This window comes from Sturnira hondurensis, unplaced genomic scaffold, assembly GCF_014824575.4.
Source record: "Sturnira hondurensis isolate 20B ecotype Veracruz unplaced genomic scaffold, ASM1482457v3 Scaffold0006713, whole genome shotgun sequence".
In the NCBI taxonomy this organism is placed as follows: domain Eukaryota; kingdom Metazoa; phylum Chordata; class Mammalia; order Chiroptera; family Phyllostomidae; genus Sturnira; species Sturnira hondurensis.
This window is the reverse complement of record NW_028079344.1, coordinates 3,232,382-3,250,258: the sequence shown is the minus strand read 5'-3', so window position 1 is coordinate 3,250,258 and position 17,877 is coordinate 3,232,382. Positions and strand designations below refer to the sequence as shown.

General features: G+C 41.2%; 1 protein-coding gene across 2 annotated transcripts in view; it reads left to right on the top strand.

Annotated features, from left to right (window-relative positions):
• Window positions 1–17,877, top strand: part of LAMA1 (laminin subunit alpha 1) — a 152,566-nt gene that overhangs the window by 102,070 nt on the left and 32,619 nt on the right. For both annotated transcript variants that reach the window (XM_037050331.1, XM_037050330.1), the window contains exons 34-44: window positions 2,287–2,376; window positions 3,996–4,107; window positions 5,218–5,380; window positions 8,346–8,556; window positions 8,740–8,856; window positions 8,980–9,143; window positions 11,106–11,241; window positions 12,387–12,480; window positions 14,306–14,422; window positions 16,060–16,242; window positions 16,573–16,727. In XM_037050331.1, coding sequence (XP_036906226.1) covers window positions 2,287–2,376; window positions 3,996–4,107; window positions 5,218–5,380; window positions 8,346–8,556; window positions 8,740–8,856; window positions 8,980–9,143; window positions 11,106–11,241; window positions 12,387–12,480; window positions 14,306–14,422; window positions 16,060–16,242; window positions 16,573–16,727 — 1,542 coding nt within the window. The remainder of the gene's footprint in view (window positions 1–2,286; window positions 2,377–3,995; window positions 4,108–5,217; window positions 5,381–8,345; window positions 8,557–8,739; window positions 8,857–8,979; window positions 9,144–11,105; window positions 11,242–12,386; window positions 12,481–14,305; window positions 14,423–16,059; window positions 16,243–16,572; window positions 16,728–17,877) is intronic.

Sequence of the window (17,877 nt, the reverse complement as noted above, 5' to 3'; positions counted from 1 at the left end):
TTTACATATTCTTTCTTATGCCCAATCACCCAGGATCCTGCTCTAGCCGGCAAAGGGCTGCACCTCCTTCCCTATCATAGGTTTTCAGGCTTAAGTAGATTAGAGCCAGGAAGCACTACTCCCAGAGGAAATGGGGACTCGGGCTATGTCAGAATAGCCAGGGCACGAGGGTCCATCACTCCCTCTTTGTTGCAGCCCCCCAAGTCCTTCCATGATGGCCTCCCAAGTGATCATGTCTGGCTTAGCTTGCCCCTCTCTGAGGGGTCGTACCCATCATAGACTAACCGACCAAGCATTGGGGGCAGGGGACAAGCTTTGTCTCCTTAGTGGCTCACATTCCGGAGGTTGCTCACTCAGTCTTAGCCATGGGGGGCAGTTACAACTCCTGAAACCAGGCAGAGGGGTTCCCAACAGAGCTGGTCTGCACAGCAGGAGTCACTTCGCCTGTCTTTCCACCTCCTCTTACTCCCAGCATTACTGCTGTGGGGTGTCCAGTCTTCCCTTGAACGTGACCAGGGACCCCACTAGCAAATTCCAGCTTGTTTTACTGTGGGCAGCTTTAATTGTTTAAGAGTTATTCATTAAATTCCTTTTTAAAAAGTTCTACCCTATCCCATGGTCATTCTTTGCCTTTTAGAATAAGACAAAGTCCACTCACTCATCTATATAAAAAACTGGATATTTGAAAATAGCTGTCCCGATACAAACACAGGAAATAAATCCAGAATGTTATGTTCTTCAAAGTTGGAATACACTACAGATAACTATTTTCTGTAAATGTATTATTTTTAACTACAGTTCTAGGGCACAAAAATTTCTTCAACCTGGAAAATTGTGTGAAAATCTCTGGGGCTGCATCACAGTTTTGAGTTTAGTCAAACAGGATCTGTGCCCCCCCCCAAAAAAAAGGTGAAGTTAAGGAATTGACTTGGTAGACAACATTGCACTCTAGTATTGCTAATGTTTTTAATGCTAATTAAAATATATATATGATTCTTAATTTTGCTTAAAACCTATACACTAGAATTTGAGGTAATTAATTTATTGTGTCAAGGGTTGGCACTCCTAAGTGCCTTATTCAGTTAAAAGTTTTTCTTAGGCTAACCATTTTCTTAGGCCAGTGTGCTTCTGTGTGAGTGCATGGGTGTGTGTTTTTAATTAAAATAACAGGAAAGAATGAGATGTCTTTTCCACTCACTGTAGACACAATAAAGAAATACCATTTTTTTATCACTATGGGCCCTAGGCATATAACTATATTTTAAATTTATCAAGTGAGATAAATAGTTGATTTAAATTTTAACAATTTTTCCATTGTATTTAATTTATTGTGATGACATGACACTGGTTGATGCAATTATACAGGTTTGGGGTGCACAATTCTACAACACATCATCTGTACACTGCACTGTGTGTTCACCACTCCAAGTCAAGACCTCATCCATCCCTATCTCATCCATCACCATTTATCCCCCCTTTACCTTCCTCTGCCTCCCATCACCCTTCTCCGGCTGTCAGTCACCACACTGTTGTGTCCATAGTTTTTCTTGCTCTCCCTTTTTTGCTCAGTCCCTCCAGCCCGTCCACAGCGGTGAACCAGCTCTCTGTCTGTGAATCTATCACATCTTAACTATTGTTGAATGATTTCCTCCCAATTAGACCACTTGTCCATTCCTTTAAATAACTGTTTATACATATGTAAAGTGTGAGTAGGTTAAGAATGTAAACTCTTAACTGTTTGTAGTTTTTATTAATCTACACAGGAACCTTGGGCAAGTAACTTAACTAGCACACCCCAACCCTGAATAATAATATAGCCCCTTTATATGGTTGCTATAAGGTTTAAATACAATCATACAAGTAAAAAACTAGGAATGTTGGCATAAATTAAGCACTTAGCTGTTAGTAATTATGAAGACTGTTTTTTCTTAATATTTTTGTATTTTAACCTAGTAAGATTTTTAAAGTAAAAATTTTAAGGTGTTAACAATTATTGTTAAAATTAAGGTGACTCTGATATTGAAATTAGGCCAGACTCGCCCTAGAACAGCAGCAGTATCGGACTCTGCACAACATGCCAGACTGAATTCATAGCTGTGTAAGAAATGTAATGCAAAAGATGGCCGACAGGAACATGTTGCTATAGTCAAAACTTAATTAAATATCATTCATTTTATTTTTAATGCAATTTCAAAGAAAGAATTTCTGTGAACAAAATGGTTAATAACAAGTGAATCAGAACAATTGTTTTGAAGCATCGTGATTTGTTTTCTTCATTCTTTGTAGGAATCTTTATTTAAAGGGAATACACAAAAGGAACTGGGTAAAACTCAGCTCGAAGGTGTTGCAGAACAAGCGGATGGCCTGCAAAGGGAGGTAAATTCTCCACCTAAAGGGCTCCCTTCCCACCCCGCCTTTGTGAGCAGTTGCACCGGGGCTGTCCTCGGGGTTCGGAGGAGGTCAGGGCTCCCTCTTCCTCTCAGGGTCAAAGTGGCTTTAACCTTGCCAGTTTCTGTGCATTAGTGAGAAAAGCTCCTGACTTCATTTCTGTTGTCACCTCTGCTGAGGGAGCAGTGGGGCATTCACCTTGCCATTTGACCACCACTTTCTCCTGGGAATCAAGGGGTGGGTGGGATTGAAAGACCCCTAAGACTTCTTCCTTCTCCTAAACTTGCTGCACTAACTGAGTGTCTTGTGAGCAAGGTGCTCAGAGGCACTTCACCCAGCACCAGGGCCACTGACGGCAGCTTCCCGGGCAGAGCCATCACAGCCTGGAGCTCACCTTGTAGTGTTTGTGCAACCTCCAGGCTTCAGGCCGCCTGCTTCTAATTTTCTGACTTTCAATGGCAGGTGAGCTTATTCTGAAGTCAGCAGGGAATTATGTAGACTGTTTATCCCATGTCAGATTCATGGTTTTTAGTGACCCTAAAGAGAATTTCCTCCTCCACAGACAGTGGGGGGAGCCTGTTGTCAAATTTATAATTTTCGCTTGTGAACTTCATGTGCACATACAAATGCATGTATGTACTTAGATAGGTATATTATAGTGTATCTATAAGTATGTATGTACATAGCTATGTATACAATGGTGTGCCTTGACATATATGTATCTACTCTGTCTTTCAACATCTATACATGTACACAGTAATGCACCCTTCAAAAGTATTAGCTTGGCTCCCATTAATTTAGAATTAATGGTGACTTGGGATGAGTTTAAAGGTCTAAGTGTGGGGTGTAAGTACCTCGGTGAGCAAGCATTTGGTAGGAAGTGATAAGCTCATTAAATAAATTCTCTCTCTTCATTTGAGAAGATTCTCTTTGGGTTTTTACTACAAAACACTTTTAGACCTAATCTGAGTTATTTTACATTCATAGAAATTATAAACAACCTTTCCTTTTACAAATTATAACATTCCTAATAAAAACAGTAGCTGAGGGCAGCTAAGCCTGAGCCCTTGGGCTGCCAACTTTACAGACATTATCAAAGTTAATCTTCATAAAGCCCCACGAGGTAAATGCTATTACTATTCCATGTCATCAATGAGGCTAGAAGATGTTACAGACTGGGTCTCCAGGTGGGCAGAATCGGGCCTAAAACCCAGGTTACCTGCCTCCCTATTCTGAACTCCTCAACTAAGTTCTCGTGGTCAATAAAAATTAGTAAGATTTTTCTTTCTGTATTCTTTATGCTTGAGTTCTAAAGTGAATATAAAGTCTTCACAATAGAAGACACTGGAAGAGTCTATGGTTTAATAGCCAATTGGGATGCTTTAAAAAAATATGCCATCTTTTCTTACATAGAATGAGCAGTAAATTATTTTATTAACTGGTTAGTCAATTTGTAATCCTGGATTATTGTTCTTGGTTTATGTGATAGTGTGCATCTTTACTCTGTATTCTGGAACATATTTTGTTATTTTGAAAAGACAGCTCGAACATCAAAGCTTGCATATTATTCAAAGTCAAGCTAACATGAGACCTTGATTTTCCATCAGCTCACTAGAGTGTTAACAAGCAGCCAACATGTGGCCAGAGCAACTGAAAGAATCCTCAGCAGGAGTCAAGATCTGGTGACACTTACTGAGAAACTGAAGAGGAGCATTCAAGGTGGTTTGAGGGGCCCATGCTTATTTGGAAGGAAAAGTCTCGTTCTGCCTATAAAATGTGTGAACGGGCGTGTGTGGCTCCCACTCGGCCACTAGAGCCAGAGACCTGGGCTGTTCCGCAGTTTGGGGATTCTGATGTGTCCAGACTTCGATCTTTCATTGAGAGTTTTATTTTTTAAAACATGCGTGTTTCCTTTTTTATCACAAGCTCCCATCATTACACTTACGTACTAAGTACCAAGTAGATGTGGTGCCTCTCCACATGTTCTGAATTTGTCAAATTAACACTTATTAAGTGGAGCACAGGGTGCCAGATGATGAGCCAAGGTCCAGCTGACATTTGCTTCTGACTCTGCAGGCTCTTATCTGGGGCGCATGCTTGTCTGAGGGAGTGAGTGTCAGTTTAAGGTCACTGCTGGCCTCACAGCCAAACAAAACGCTTCGAGGGCAGCTATGCCGTGGGAGTCGCTGAGGTAACTCAACGCCAGTCCTTTGCCCACAGTATGAGCTGATGCCATTTGGAACTTCACTGTGGTCCCAAAGGGCATCCACGATATTAGAGTAATTTAGTCCCTACTCAATTTGGGACGTCCCTCTGATCTGGCTTTTAGATTGCTATTTTTAGTTTTCTGATCACAAGAGATATATTTTTGACCTTCTTTTTGTATTGCTGTGTAAGGGCATAAGGAGTACAGAATCCAATGAAAATCAGACTTTATAGGGCAAAAATAAGGAAGTTATTGGAACAAATAATATGCCTAATAAAAAGAGTAGAATCAAGTAACAGTAATTCACTTGTGGAGTAAATATTTGTTGGGCAGCTTTTATGTGCACATGTCTGTGCCAGGTGCAGGAAATGCTGACGTAAACCCAAAAGCCACAGCCCCGTCCCTTACAGAGTGTTAGATAAACCAGCAATTTCAAGTCTGTGAGTGTTTTGGTAAGAGACGTCCAGAGTACATTGGGACACACAGGCCGCCAGGCGGGCTTCGAGGCTCAGCCGTTTCCGGTGAACGGGGCAGGCCTCACTGAGGGAGGGCCTAAGTGTTTCCATTTTAGTGCTGTCCGCTTTCAAGAGACTTATTAAATGATTGATGAATTTTCTCCAAAGAAATTATTGAAAGGGCAGCAACTCTAAATCAGACCTTGGATGAAGATTTCCAGCTCTCCAGCTCTACTCTTCAGAATATGCAAAGGAACGTGACGTCTTTGCTGGAAAACATACGGAAAAGGCATTTCCTGCAATTGCACCAAAATGTCACCCTTGAACTGAAGTAAGTCCCTGGATGCCATTCATGACACAGCCAATCAGAGGAAAGAACTTCAGTGCTGAGGGGGGACAGGCATGTGGAGGAGAGGAGAAAAAGCTCTCACTGGGCGCGGGACGCCGTAAGAGAAGAGACGGGTCCTGTTATTAAGTGGATAAAGCGATGGCTCCAACCCCTCCAAATCGAGAAAATTGGGATCAATGGCAGTATTTATTTGTGCTATTGTGCCATGGTTCTGTTTCTCTGTGTCTCTGGGATAACGTTATACTGTATTTATTGAAGATCAAGTATAATATGATAAACTCCCATGGAAGAAAATGGAGTGAGTGGCTACTGCCTGTGCTGTAAACTCTTAAGGCAGATCGACATTATGCCAAAATAGTTTAGCTTAGTTATGCAAACTCTAATCGGAAACCACAGTGTGAAATGACAGATCACAAGGAATATTAGACATGGTCACCAGGAGCTTATAATTTTCTTTAAGTCTCTTTTCTTAGTATTTTCACATAGATATTTCTTGATGTAATATAGCAATCTTTTTTCCAAGTTGTGATAAATATCCTAAATACTGGCTTAAATACACAAAACTCCATCCTCTATAATGTGGTATTTAAACTATATTTAATCTATTTTGCTATTTTAAACAATGTTGCCATGGACATCTTAAACAAAAATCTTTTTCTGTATTTCACATTATTATTAGGGTAGATATGAAGTAGTGAAATCATTTAGCCAGAAATTTTGCATTTTGAGGATTCCTGACTGGCATGTCCAAATTATTGGACATGTCCAAATTATTGGACATGCCAGTCAGGAAAAATTTGTTCAGAACAGTATGCACTTCTTCTGGCAACACGCTGGAGAGTTAGTTATGCTTACATCTTTTTTCATTACTGAATATGATTTTTGACGTTGTTGTTGATTTGTTAGGTGAAAAATGAAAGAGGAACTTACTGTTGGATGGGATTTAGAGAACTGGAAATCTAGTTACTGGAGCATTAGTCAGAGCCTGGAAAGCGTCCTAAGAGAACTGTGAACCAAAAGCCTGGAGGAGATCAGAGGAGGGTGAGGGCCCAGGAGGTGGGGAAGGGAGACCCCTGTGCAGCGCGGATGCGGGCTTCACCTCTGGTATCCTGCCCTGTAATGGTCTCTGCCATCTTGTGAAGTAGGAGAGAATGGGACTGGGGAAACTGAGGCCCAGAGACTATAAGTGACTTGTCCAATGTTAAACCTCCAGGATAATCTAAAACCTGACCACAAACCTAAGTCTGTGTGACTGTAAACACTGTTATTCTCCAGCCCCATATTGAAGGAAGCACCACTTGAGACCCAGTCCCTTAAAGATGGGTGTTGGAACTTGGATCATGAGGTCAGAGACCATGCTGCCACACTTACACTAGATTATAATCATGTTTTCCTACCCTGACCTTTTACCTGCATTGTCCCTCACCTAAAATGCACAGTACACCTGGAGGGAGCAATGGAGAAAAAGAAGCTGACACCTCCATGTCCATCTTCCCAGGCCCCATCCATTTTTGAGGTGGCCACCGCAGGCTCAGCTGTGTTAGTCTCTGCTTCCTACCCTTCTTTACCTCCACGCTGCCTCCCAGACAACAGAAATGGGTTTGATTCTAGCCCAGCCCCTGCCACTCCCCACAACCCTCCCACCCACCCATCTCCCACTCATCCTGGGCTCTCCAGCTCTACCCAGTGCTTTCTGCCCAAGTGTGTATCTCATTTACGTATTAAAGACAGAGGGTCCCTGGATATCCACAGAGTCATTTTGGGAGAGCATCTTCTCCTACCATTACCCTTCCACAGTAAGTGTATTCATTCATTCATTCATTCATTTACCAAAATCAGCCCCCAGTAGTAGATTCTGTGCTAGGAGTTGGGGACACAAAGGAGAATAATAGAGATTGTTTTGCCCACTAGGATCTCATCCAATTAATGAAAGTTCATTTTCTCGAATAGCATTTGATGAGAAGCGGGGAAGGCAGGGCCCCTCCACCACCCTGTTGCCCTTAGTGTCCCTGCCAGGCCCTCTGTCATTGTTCATCCTGCGTTTTTATTTAGAACACAGTGATTAATGAGATTGCGTTCTCTCTTCCATTCTCTAGTTGTATTATTATTAAAGAGATCTTTTATTTTACAGAACTGAAATGTGTTCTCTGGGCTCCCCTTTCTTATTTTCTATAGATAATTCCTGTTCTTATGCTATTTCAGATTTTGTGGATCGTTTTAGTAATTGTTTATCAGCTTTTCAATGATAATCTGTAGAAAATTGGTAATTTATGCTGAAATTTGTTGATCCTGTCAGTGGGAATATTCAGCGCACAAACCAGTTGTTTATCGTGCTTGAGTCAAGGTCCTCAAGACCACCGTCACAGTCAGTTTCACTGGGACTCTCAGGACTCAGCACATAGTTGTACTCAGGGCCAGTATTTACGGCCATGTATTGAGGATGCACTGCTGGGTCACAGAAGAAGACAGGGTGGAATCCTGAAGTACCCATAGAGCTTCTTGGTGTTCCCTTTCCTTGAGGAGCACAGAACACATTCTTCTCCCAGCTACAAAAATGCAGCAGCATGTGGGTGCTGTTTCTGCCCAGGGAGACCCACTAGAGGTTTAGCATCCATGGTTTTTACTGGGGGCTGGTCTTGTAGGTATCATCTGTGCAGCGTGTGCCCAATTCCACACTCGCAGGGGGAAAGCAGGTGTTTAGCAATAACCACATTGCACAAACAGTGGAGGCAGTGAGCTACTCTTATCAGCTAGGGAACAGTGGGAATACTTTGCAGACCTTGCAAGCAGGCTTTTCAAAAGACAGTCTTCTTTTGCCCACTATGTTACCCTTTGCTGCCCACTATAATATTAGGTATGGATAGGCATAAATTCCTTCTGCTCTCATTTCAAGGATAGGAGCTTTGTCACTCATTTACTTACTATGTGGACCATCTATATTTACCAGGTCTGCTAAAGATTTATTGTCACAAATTCAGAAAAATTACCAGAAGCCACAGAATAAGTTGAAGGTGATAAAAGAAGCAGCAAGCAGCCTCCTTTCAAAGCATAACAGTGAACTGCAGGCAGCAGAAGACCTCATGAGGGAAGCCGAGGCAAAGACGCACGAAAGCAACCGCCTGCTGCTCATTGTCAATGCCAGCCTGCAAGAGTTCAGTGTGAGTCTCAATAGCTCTCTCCTCAGTTAAAGGTAGTAACTGAAATCTCTGGTGTAAATAACACTATTTTTAGCTTCTTGAAAAATGAGTCCCGATTACTAACCTCAGGACATAGCATCAGACACCAGTGTTTGGAAGCTGATGTGCTTTATGAAACATCCTTAAAGATGATTTTTGCTATAGGATAAAAAGCTGCTTGTTCGAGAAAAACAAAACTTGACCTCAGTGCTAATCACCAAAGGAAGAAGATTGCTAGATGCTGCCACTGCACGAGCAAAGGTTGCACAAAGCGCTCTAGGAGTAAGTTCCAACTCAACAAGCCATGCTAACAGTTTCCAAATAACCTTCATACATCTCATATATGTATGCACACAGGCGTTGTTAAAAACACATGTGTATTCACAGCATTGATGTCTCTTATAGCAGTTAGAGCATCACCGGGATGAGCTGCTGCTGTGGACTGCCCAAATCAGGCACCATGTGGACACTCTGGTCATGCAGATGTCCAAGAGAAGAGTGCTTGCCCTCGTCTACAGAGCTGAGGATCACGCAGCTGAGCTCCAGAAATTAGCAGGTGCCCTGGACAGGTGAGGCCACATTTTGCAGGAATTCCAGAGGTTGTGATCCATTGATCAGAGAGAATAAAGATGGCTATTTCAATCAAAATGCTGAGTCACTATTTTTTGCATGTAAAAGTTCACCTCCTGTTTTGTTTACAATGGTAAGGAGGATTTCCTCCCATGTCTGATACCATAGTTGACCACTGGCATAAAGGTATGATGGAGAAATGAAAACCGATAGGCATTAAAGCAAATAGAATGCTACAATATCAAGCCATCAAGGCCTTGTTAAATGTCTAAGTGTGCAGGTCCTTGTTAGGTTACATGTGCACAGAATAAGGATATTAGCTTCTTTATGGATCGTACTGTTTTGGAGCTATGCTTTGCCTGTCTTCCTGCACAGACGGGGGCTGTGGCTACCCACACTGGACCTATAGAAGTGCTGGGACACTCTCACCTCCTGAAGATATCACCCCCAGTTATTTTCTACTGCCTGAAGGTCTGCCACAGTATTCCAAAACTTATATTTTTAAATGTGTCCTCACTTGTAAAAAGTGTCTTTAAGTGAGAGGCACACTGTGAGGCCAGTGGTCCCCAAACTTGTCTGCACATTGGAATGACCTGGGGAACTTCAGAAATACTGATGCCCTTGTCCCATAGTCCTCCCAGCCCTGCTCGAAGATTGCAACCTAATTAGTCTGTGTTGTGGTCTGGGCTTTGGTATTTTTTTAGAAAGATCCCCAGGTAATCTAATGTGTAGCAAATGAGGGAACCAATGTTTTAGGCCCTATCTGTGATTTACACAATATTGTGAGTGAATTGGCAAATTTATTTACTTAAAATGTGTTATAAATTATGAATGGAAAGGTCCAGACACACTGGGAATGTGTGTTCTTGCGTGTTGGGCACGTTTTGTGGAAGAGGAGAAATAAATATCATTGCAGTGAGGAACATTGCCATAAAACATCAGCTCACACAATGACAGCAATTAAAAATGATATAGGAGGGAATATTGCATAAATTATGTGTTGTACCGAGCACTACTGCCTGCAGTGCCACAGGAATCGGCAATGGAAAATGGAACTAGAAACTCACTGTCTCTCTTTTTATCACCTTTCGTAATTTCCCCAAAGAGAAAACAATCCTTTGACTATATGCATAGCTAGAACAAAACACTTATACATACTATACATACTGACTAGTATGTATAGTAAAAAACAATGTGGTATGATACACAAAGTTAAATAACATTATTATCTTTTATTTGTAAATCACCAGTCAAGTAGTAAGGTAGTAACTGTGGCCAGGTAATAACTGTTGATGTCTGGTATGGGCATCACCCAACTCAATAATCTTGGGAAGAAAATGAAGTGACTTACACAAAAGCAAAGATGCGTCAGTTGTCAGATTGCATTTTCAGGAGAGAGAGGCGGGATAAAAGTGCACCATTGCCAATTGGCAAGTTTATAAGTGATTTGCCTACGTGTGTGGGTGAAGTTCAGATGATCAAAATACCATCTGATTCTCCTCCAAAACCTCTAGTGAATTTCATCAAATTGCTGTATACCATTTGAGGAAAAAGAGTCGCATCCTTATATGTGCTCAGGAAGGCTTTTACAAAATTAGCAATTGCCTTGCTGGAAAAATTACAAGGAATGCAGATGCACAGCGACGTGGCAGACACATGCAGGGGCTTTGGATAGAGATGAAAGATGTTGAGGGCAGCTGGAAGAGACTGATGAATGGTTAAAAGGATGGGAAACAGCCATCCTCTCTTTGGCTAAAAATTAAACAGCAATTCTTAGTGTTATTGTGAGAATGTGGTTATGGCTTTTTAAGATTGCTTTTGGAGTTGAAGGAGAATCCATATGTTGTTATTCCTTGTTGATGAGACTGTTCTGAGGGGAAAGAAACTAGGTGGCTTTTAAGAACAGTGGAAAAGTCCAATTTTAGTTTATCATGACACCTCTAAGTATGCTGATTTCACAGAGGCCTTGGAAATGTTCGACACGTGTCCCTGAATGCAACCAGTGCAACCCATGTCCATTCCAACATTCAGAGCCTCATTGAAGAATCAGAAACACTGGCGAAAGATGCTCTCAGGACTGTGACTGAGGCAAGCCTGGTAAGGAAGGCCCCTGGGCTCTGGTGTGCACCTTCCTTTTCGAGGCACCGTGGGTGATGGTTCCATAAGTTTCTTGAGCGCTCAGTGGCTTAATTTGTACTTGTCAGTGTTCTCTTCTGGTGGGATCTGTTTATGGCTTTTGTCATCATGTGATTTTCGTGGGAAATTAAAACACAATTTCTTATGTTTTCATTTCTGCGGGTCATAAATACTTCCTTATAAAGACTAGGGACTTGTGATATAAACATGAGGAAAATATCTCATCCTTTCTTTTTCTAAAAATAATAATGCTGCTTGAGACTTTAAAAACTTTTTTAAAATTACAGTTGACATTTACTATTGTATTAGTTTCAGGTGTACAGTGTAGTAGTTAGACATTATATGACTAACACAGCGATCCCTCCAATAAGTCTAGTGCCCACCTGGCACAAAACATTGATCACAATACTATTGACTATATTCGCTATGCTGTACTTCACATTTCTGTGACTGCTTTGTAACTACTAATTTCTGAGGCATCTTTTCTTATCTGTGGTGAAGGTTTTTATTTAGTGGTTGGTTGTTGTCCCTATGTATTTAAAAATGTCCTGTGTTCTTCCTCACTCGTAAATTAGGACATGCATTAGGCATAAATTAGGACAATTTAAACTCTCCCTACCTGTTATCTAGTTGACTTCCTAGTTTGGATGGAACTGGAGAGCATTATGCTGAGTGAAATAAGCCAGGGGGTGAAAGACAAATACCATATGATCTCACCTTTAACAGGAAGCTAAACAACAAAACAAACAAGCAAGCAAAATATGACCAAACACACTGAAATAGAGAACAGGCTGACAGTGACCAGAGGGGAGGGAATTTCAGGGAGAAAAAAGGACGGATTTACAGGAACTAGTATAAAGGACACATGGACGAAAACTAACGGGGGTGGAAATGGGAGGGAGGTGGGGAGCACGGTGGGGGCTGGGCTGGGCTGGGAGTAAAAGACAGAAAATGGCAACAATTAGATAAAAATAAAACAAAGTAAATATAATTGACTTCCTTGTTTGGAACACGGTGGAGGCTGTTCTCATGGAGTTGCCTTCCTGTCCCCAGCAGGATCCCCTCCTGCCCCCCAGCCATCATGTTTAAGTTGTCCTGTTTTCTAGTCCTCAGAATCCCTGGTGTCCAGCGGGAAAGCAGCTCTCCAGCACAGTTCCAAATTTCTCAAAGAAGGCAAGAGCCTGAGCAGAAAGCATCAAGGTCGGTGTCCAGCTTGGACTGTGTTGATAAGAACACATTTCTGAGCATACTGCCTTTCCTAGAGCAATTTGAAGCTTGACATTTCTTTGTCACAAGAATATTCCAACTTGCTATCATGTAAAACTACGTAACTTAAAATTTCACTTTAGTGATACCTCTTTATTTTAATGTGCAACTCCCTCCGATCTTCCATAGACTCACTAAGCCTTCCTTAATAACCAGGTCCTCCATTCTGCTTTATCCCCTGAGCTTTTGCTGTTCTTCACAGTGTTTGCCAGCTTGTCTTTGATGTCTTGTGCTTCTTTATTATCCTCCTACTGTTTTATAATTTCTTGAAGACTTGTAATGTATGATACTTCTTTTGCCTTTCTCACAGGCTGATATAATGTTAGGTTTGTGGTAGGTTCTCATTAAATAATTATTGAATTAAGTTATGATTGATTTATCAATTGTTCAAAAAAACCACTGCAGTTTAATTTTTGCTAAGGGTGTCAGTAAGCAATTATTTGGCACATGGAAGAGCTGGCCACTGACACAATGACGTGTGCGTAATAAAATGGCAGCGGACATCTGTTCTGTGAGAGAAACATACAAGTTTCATAAGATGCAGTGTGTTTTCACTTTAGTATATCCCAATCCAAGTCTTTTCCTGCAGAGTAAGTAGCGGCCCATAAACAGCTCATGCCCCTTCTAGCCTACTTCCGTGGCTAGTGCTGGGTCCCTCCCCCACTGTCTGAACCAGGAGTGTGGATGTGTGCATATTGTTTTACTTCTCTGTGAGTCATACAAATTAGAATATATAGAAAGTACACAGTTCTCAATCATAAAGCAATAAACACAAACTCTAGCATCCATGTCAGTGGGCTATGGTGTCAGTGTATGCAACCAAGGGTGTTACATAATCCAGGAAATAGTGAGTTTCTTGGCAATTTCTCTCATGTTCATGAAGAATTGTATTAATCATTTACTTGTTAACATGTGTTCAGAATCTAATGTGATTGTGTATTATGAACAGAAACTTCTAAAATGAAAGCTTTGATCCAATGGCTTTGATCAGACCTGAAGGAGGTTGAATTGAGCCCCTGCTGGGTGGTCGGAAGGGAGTGGGAAGCAGGGGGGCTCCTGCCTGAGAGAGATGCAGGCGGGCAGAAGAGTCCTCGGCAGGAGCCCACACTTAGGGTTTTACAAACCTGAGGAGAAAGGTAGCCACAGTTTAAGTGCAGTTAGGAAATTAGTGAGTCTAATGAAGACTGAGTGATTTAAACACAGTTCTCCACTTTGAGCTACGCTGTAATTAAATTGGATGTGCAGCTTAAGAAGAAATATTAGTGAGAAGGGCAACAAGCAAAGTAGAAAAAATGACCAAGCAAGCTAAANCTGCTGGGTGGTCGGAAGGGAGTGGGAAGCAGGGGGGCTCCTGCCTGAGAGAGATGCAGGCGGGCAGAAGAGTCCTCGGCAGGAGCCCACACGTAGGGTTTTACAAACCTGAGGAGAAAGGTAGCCACAGTTTAAGTGCAGTTAGGAAATTAGTGAGTCTAATTAAGACTGAGTGATTTAAACACAGTTCTCCACTTTGAGCTACGCTGTAATTAAATTGGATGTGCAGTTTAAGAAGAAATATTAGTGAGAAGGGCAACAAGCAAAGTAGAAAAAATGACCAAGCAAGCTAAAAACAGAATTTTAATAATCAGGGTGCTAGGTGTCACTGGAAAAACTTTCAATATTGGGGAGGGTCTCTATAGAAAGCTCTCGATCTATAGGTGGGTCAAAGTGATGAAGAAAACTTGCATAGGCTAAAAGGGAACACTTTTCCCCCTTTAAATAGGTCTCACATTGGAACTGAGAGAACTGAAAAATACAGCAAACACATTTCAAGAAAATGCTGCCAAAATTGCTAGGCAGACCAATGAATCACTCCTAATACTTAGAGCAATTCCTGAAGGTAAGTGGGAAAGGGCTGATTTAATTAATGTCTTTTCATTGCAAAGACATGAACATGAGGAAGTCCTGCCTCAGGTCTGATTAAGAAGCCTCCCTGGGAATGAGACCAGGATTGATAGATTTTACTTGCAAAGAAAATGTGATTTGGAAGTAAAGATTACCATTTTTTAATAAATTCAGAACACTTAAACTGCAATACTAGAATTATACTTTGTTTTCAGAGCTTTTATACTGCCATATTGATTGCTTACTTTAAAACAGGCTTGTGGAATCTAATGAACAAACTGAATTAACAAGCAAAATAGAGACACTCAAAGATGGAGAACAGGCTGATAGCTCTGGAGGGGGTGGGGTTGGGGGTGGTGGGCGGAGCCAAAAGGCAAAAGGACTCAGACATGGGTAACAGTGTGGTGATCGCAACAGAGGGGAGGGGAGTATAAGAGGAGTAAATGTTGATGGGGAAAATACAATAAAAAATAAAAAAGATTTTAAAAATGGGCTTGTCACATTTCGTAAATGAAAGACGTGTCATTCAAAGAAGTCAGCAAATAGAAAAGCTGGAATGTTCTTGCTCTGAGGGAAAGTGTTAGATTCATTAGAATTAGGAAATTTAAAAATTCTTTCTTGGTAACCTTCCTTCATGAGGCAATAAAGCATTTTAAAATAGGTCACTTTAATATGGATGGTTTGGAAATACAGGATTCAGTAAAGTTTTAAATAGGATAACTTTTTAAAAATGTAATACAAATGAATTGTGCTCTGATGTGTTATTTACATTCCCTTAACCTTCTTTTCTTTTCTCAATAAGATTTTTAAAAAGCTTTATAAGATGCCCAAATATCTCTAAATCCCTGGCTCCTGGTTCCCTTTGTGAGCACACAAATTACTGTGGGGAGCTGGGTGTGGGCACCTTGGACTTCTTACCTTAAATCAGTGGGGCGTTTTCTGGCCTGGATGTTTCTTTCTGTCTCTATTTTTTTTAAGACACTTGGTGTATGTTTATTAAATACTTAAAATGACTTTTTATTTGGAAGTAATTTCAAACTTGCACAAAAGTTGTAAAAACAATAAGAAGAGTACCTGTGTACTCTTTACCCAGCTTCTCCTAGGGTTAATGTTTGCCCCATTTGTGATGAAAAACTTTCAAAATGAATACCAGTGCCTTAAAAAAAAGTCACCACCCAGATTTTTTTTAGAAAAACTAAATTGTAATTTATCTTAAGTGGTCATTTATTTAGTCTTGTTTCTGGTGTTACATCTAAAAGCATCCAGTTGTTGGAGAGAAAAAAAATACTACTTCCTCCAGCCTGGGAAGGGTCCATCCCTATACATTTAAATTCCCAAACCTTCTTCTAACATGGGGTGATTTAAAGAATGAATATGAGGAGGGAGTGATAGAAAAAAGACCAAATAAAGAAGTTTAGCTTTTTAATATATAAGACCCTGGGCATAACAATTAGCAGCTCCCTCTGTTGCCTTGTGTGGTTTGAAATCACGTTTCAAGACAGCGAACTTTGACCGAAATGATTTCATTGATCCCAAAAAGGGAGCAGTAGAGCATGTGATGAGCAGCCTTAATGTTGCCATGAGAAAAGCCTCATTTTATGGTGTGCATGCTTGCGTGTCAATTTATTTCAGGTGTCAGAAACAAAGGAGCCAAAATCACAGAGGTGGCCATGTCTGCCAATCAGGGTGCTGTGAACACCCTAAAGAACGTTGTGGGCCTCGGTCAGAAGCTGTTGAACACATCGACAGACCTGTCCAGGGTCAATGCCACGTTCCAGGAAACAAACAAACTCCTGTGGGATTCCTCAATGACCAGTATGTCACAATCACCCTTCCAATTAAGAACGTCTGCATTGTGGGATTTTGAGCTTGCCAAGCACACAGTGGTGCCCTGTTCTCTAACAGCATTCCAAAAAAACAAAAACAAAAATGAAAGTGCACTAACATCTGGATTTGCATGTTAAAGAAAGGGAGAGGCCTTTGGTAATGCACGATGCTGGTGCATTTTTTACATATGTACCAAAGTTTCAAGGATTTCATAATTAGGATATTCTATTTTATCTAGCACATTAGTAACGACAAGTTCATTTCTCTGTGTCCTTCACCCAAACCCCACCAACCTTCTTGCCACCTTGTTTTTGTTAGGTCTGTTAGCCGGCAGGAAAGTTAAAGATGTGGAAACACAAGCCAACCTTTTATTTGATCGGTTGAAGCCTTTGAAGATGTTAGAAGAGAACCTGAGCAGAAACCTGTCAGAAATTAAACTGCTGATCAGCCAGGCCCGGAAACAAGCAGCTTCTGTGAGTGGGGGCCCTGTTGCCGTCACCCCCTGGTAACCCCATGAGGGGTGAGGCTCGGTAACCCCACGTCCCAGAGGATTCCTGTAGAAATGGCCTTCTGTCCTACCGGGTCCCCAAGAACGTCTGCTGACCAGTTCTCAATAATCCCAGATTCCTCACCTCCTGTCCTAAATGTATTTACTTAAGTATATTTACTTAGTATCATTTTCTTTGATTTCTGCATTTACATATGTTTCAAAATGTTGTTAGCAAAGGGATCTCCATGTGTTTATGGAGATTTGTAGTTGTAGCCTAGCTTTATACATTCTTAACTACTAATTGTTGTCTGAGGCTAACATCATTCTGTGTTTCGTTGGTGGCAGATGGGTCATTTCCATCATTTTACCAAGTTGGTTTTAATAATCCAAGTGTTCTTCAGAATGTTTGTGCAGTTTGGGCCTCATCCTCTAGGAGTCTGGCATAACAATCTGTGTGTGTGGAAATGCTGCACACATTCAGGTCACTAAATGCATAAAACTTTCGATGCCCAGAGAAGCACATACCTGAGAAAACGTTTTGTAGCCATCCCATCCACAGTACATGGCATTGGCTCTTAAGGAGTGGTGTGTCAGGAAAATAAGACATTCCAGAAAATATGCAATTGTCCTGCTACTGGGGACTTACAGAAGATGAATGTGACGTCCAGCCTCATGTTTATCCACCTAAAGTTTTCCGGCCAAGATAAAGGCGTTCCGAGCTCTCTGATGCCCCATCTCCACACCAGTGACCTCACGGTTGCAAAGAGCTGAAAGTCTCTGTGAGCTCTGGCTCCCATCTGTTTTAGTTATAGTCCCCCTATAAACGTAAGCCCAACAGATGGCCCCAGTACTCTGGTTGACACAAATTTAAACTCTTTAATATTAGTATAAGCTGTATATGCAAATAATTACTTAGAGAAATATTTAGCAGTGTAATGTTTGCCCTATAAATATTTGCTGAAAGAATAAATGGATCACCCCTCCATTTGTTTGACAGATGATCATCAAATATCCCTGCCGTGTCAGGTCTAGAAATTCCAAGATGATCTGGATAAGTTCCTTGTCTTTAAGGAATTAAATCTCACACGACAGAGGCAGTTTTCTACATAAAATACTTTTAAAAACCCCAAGAC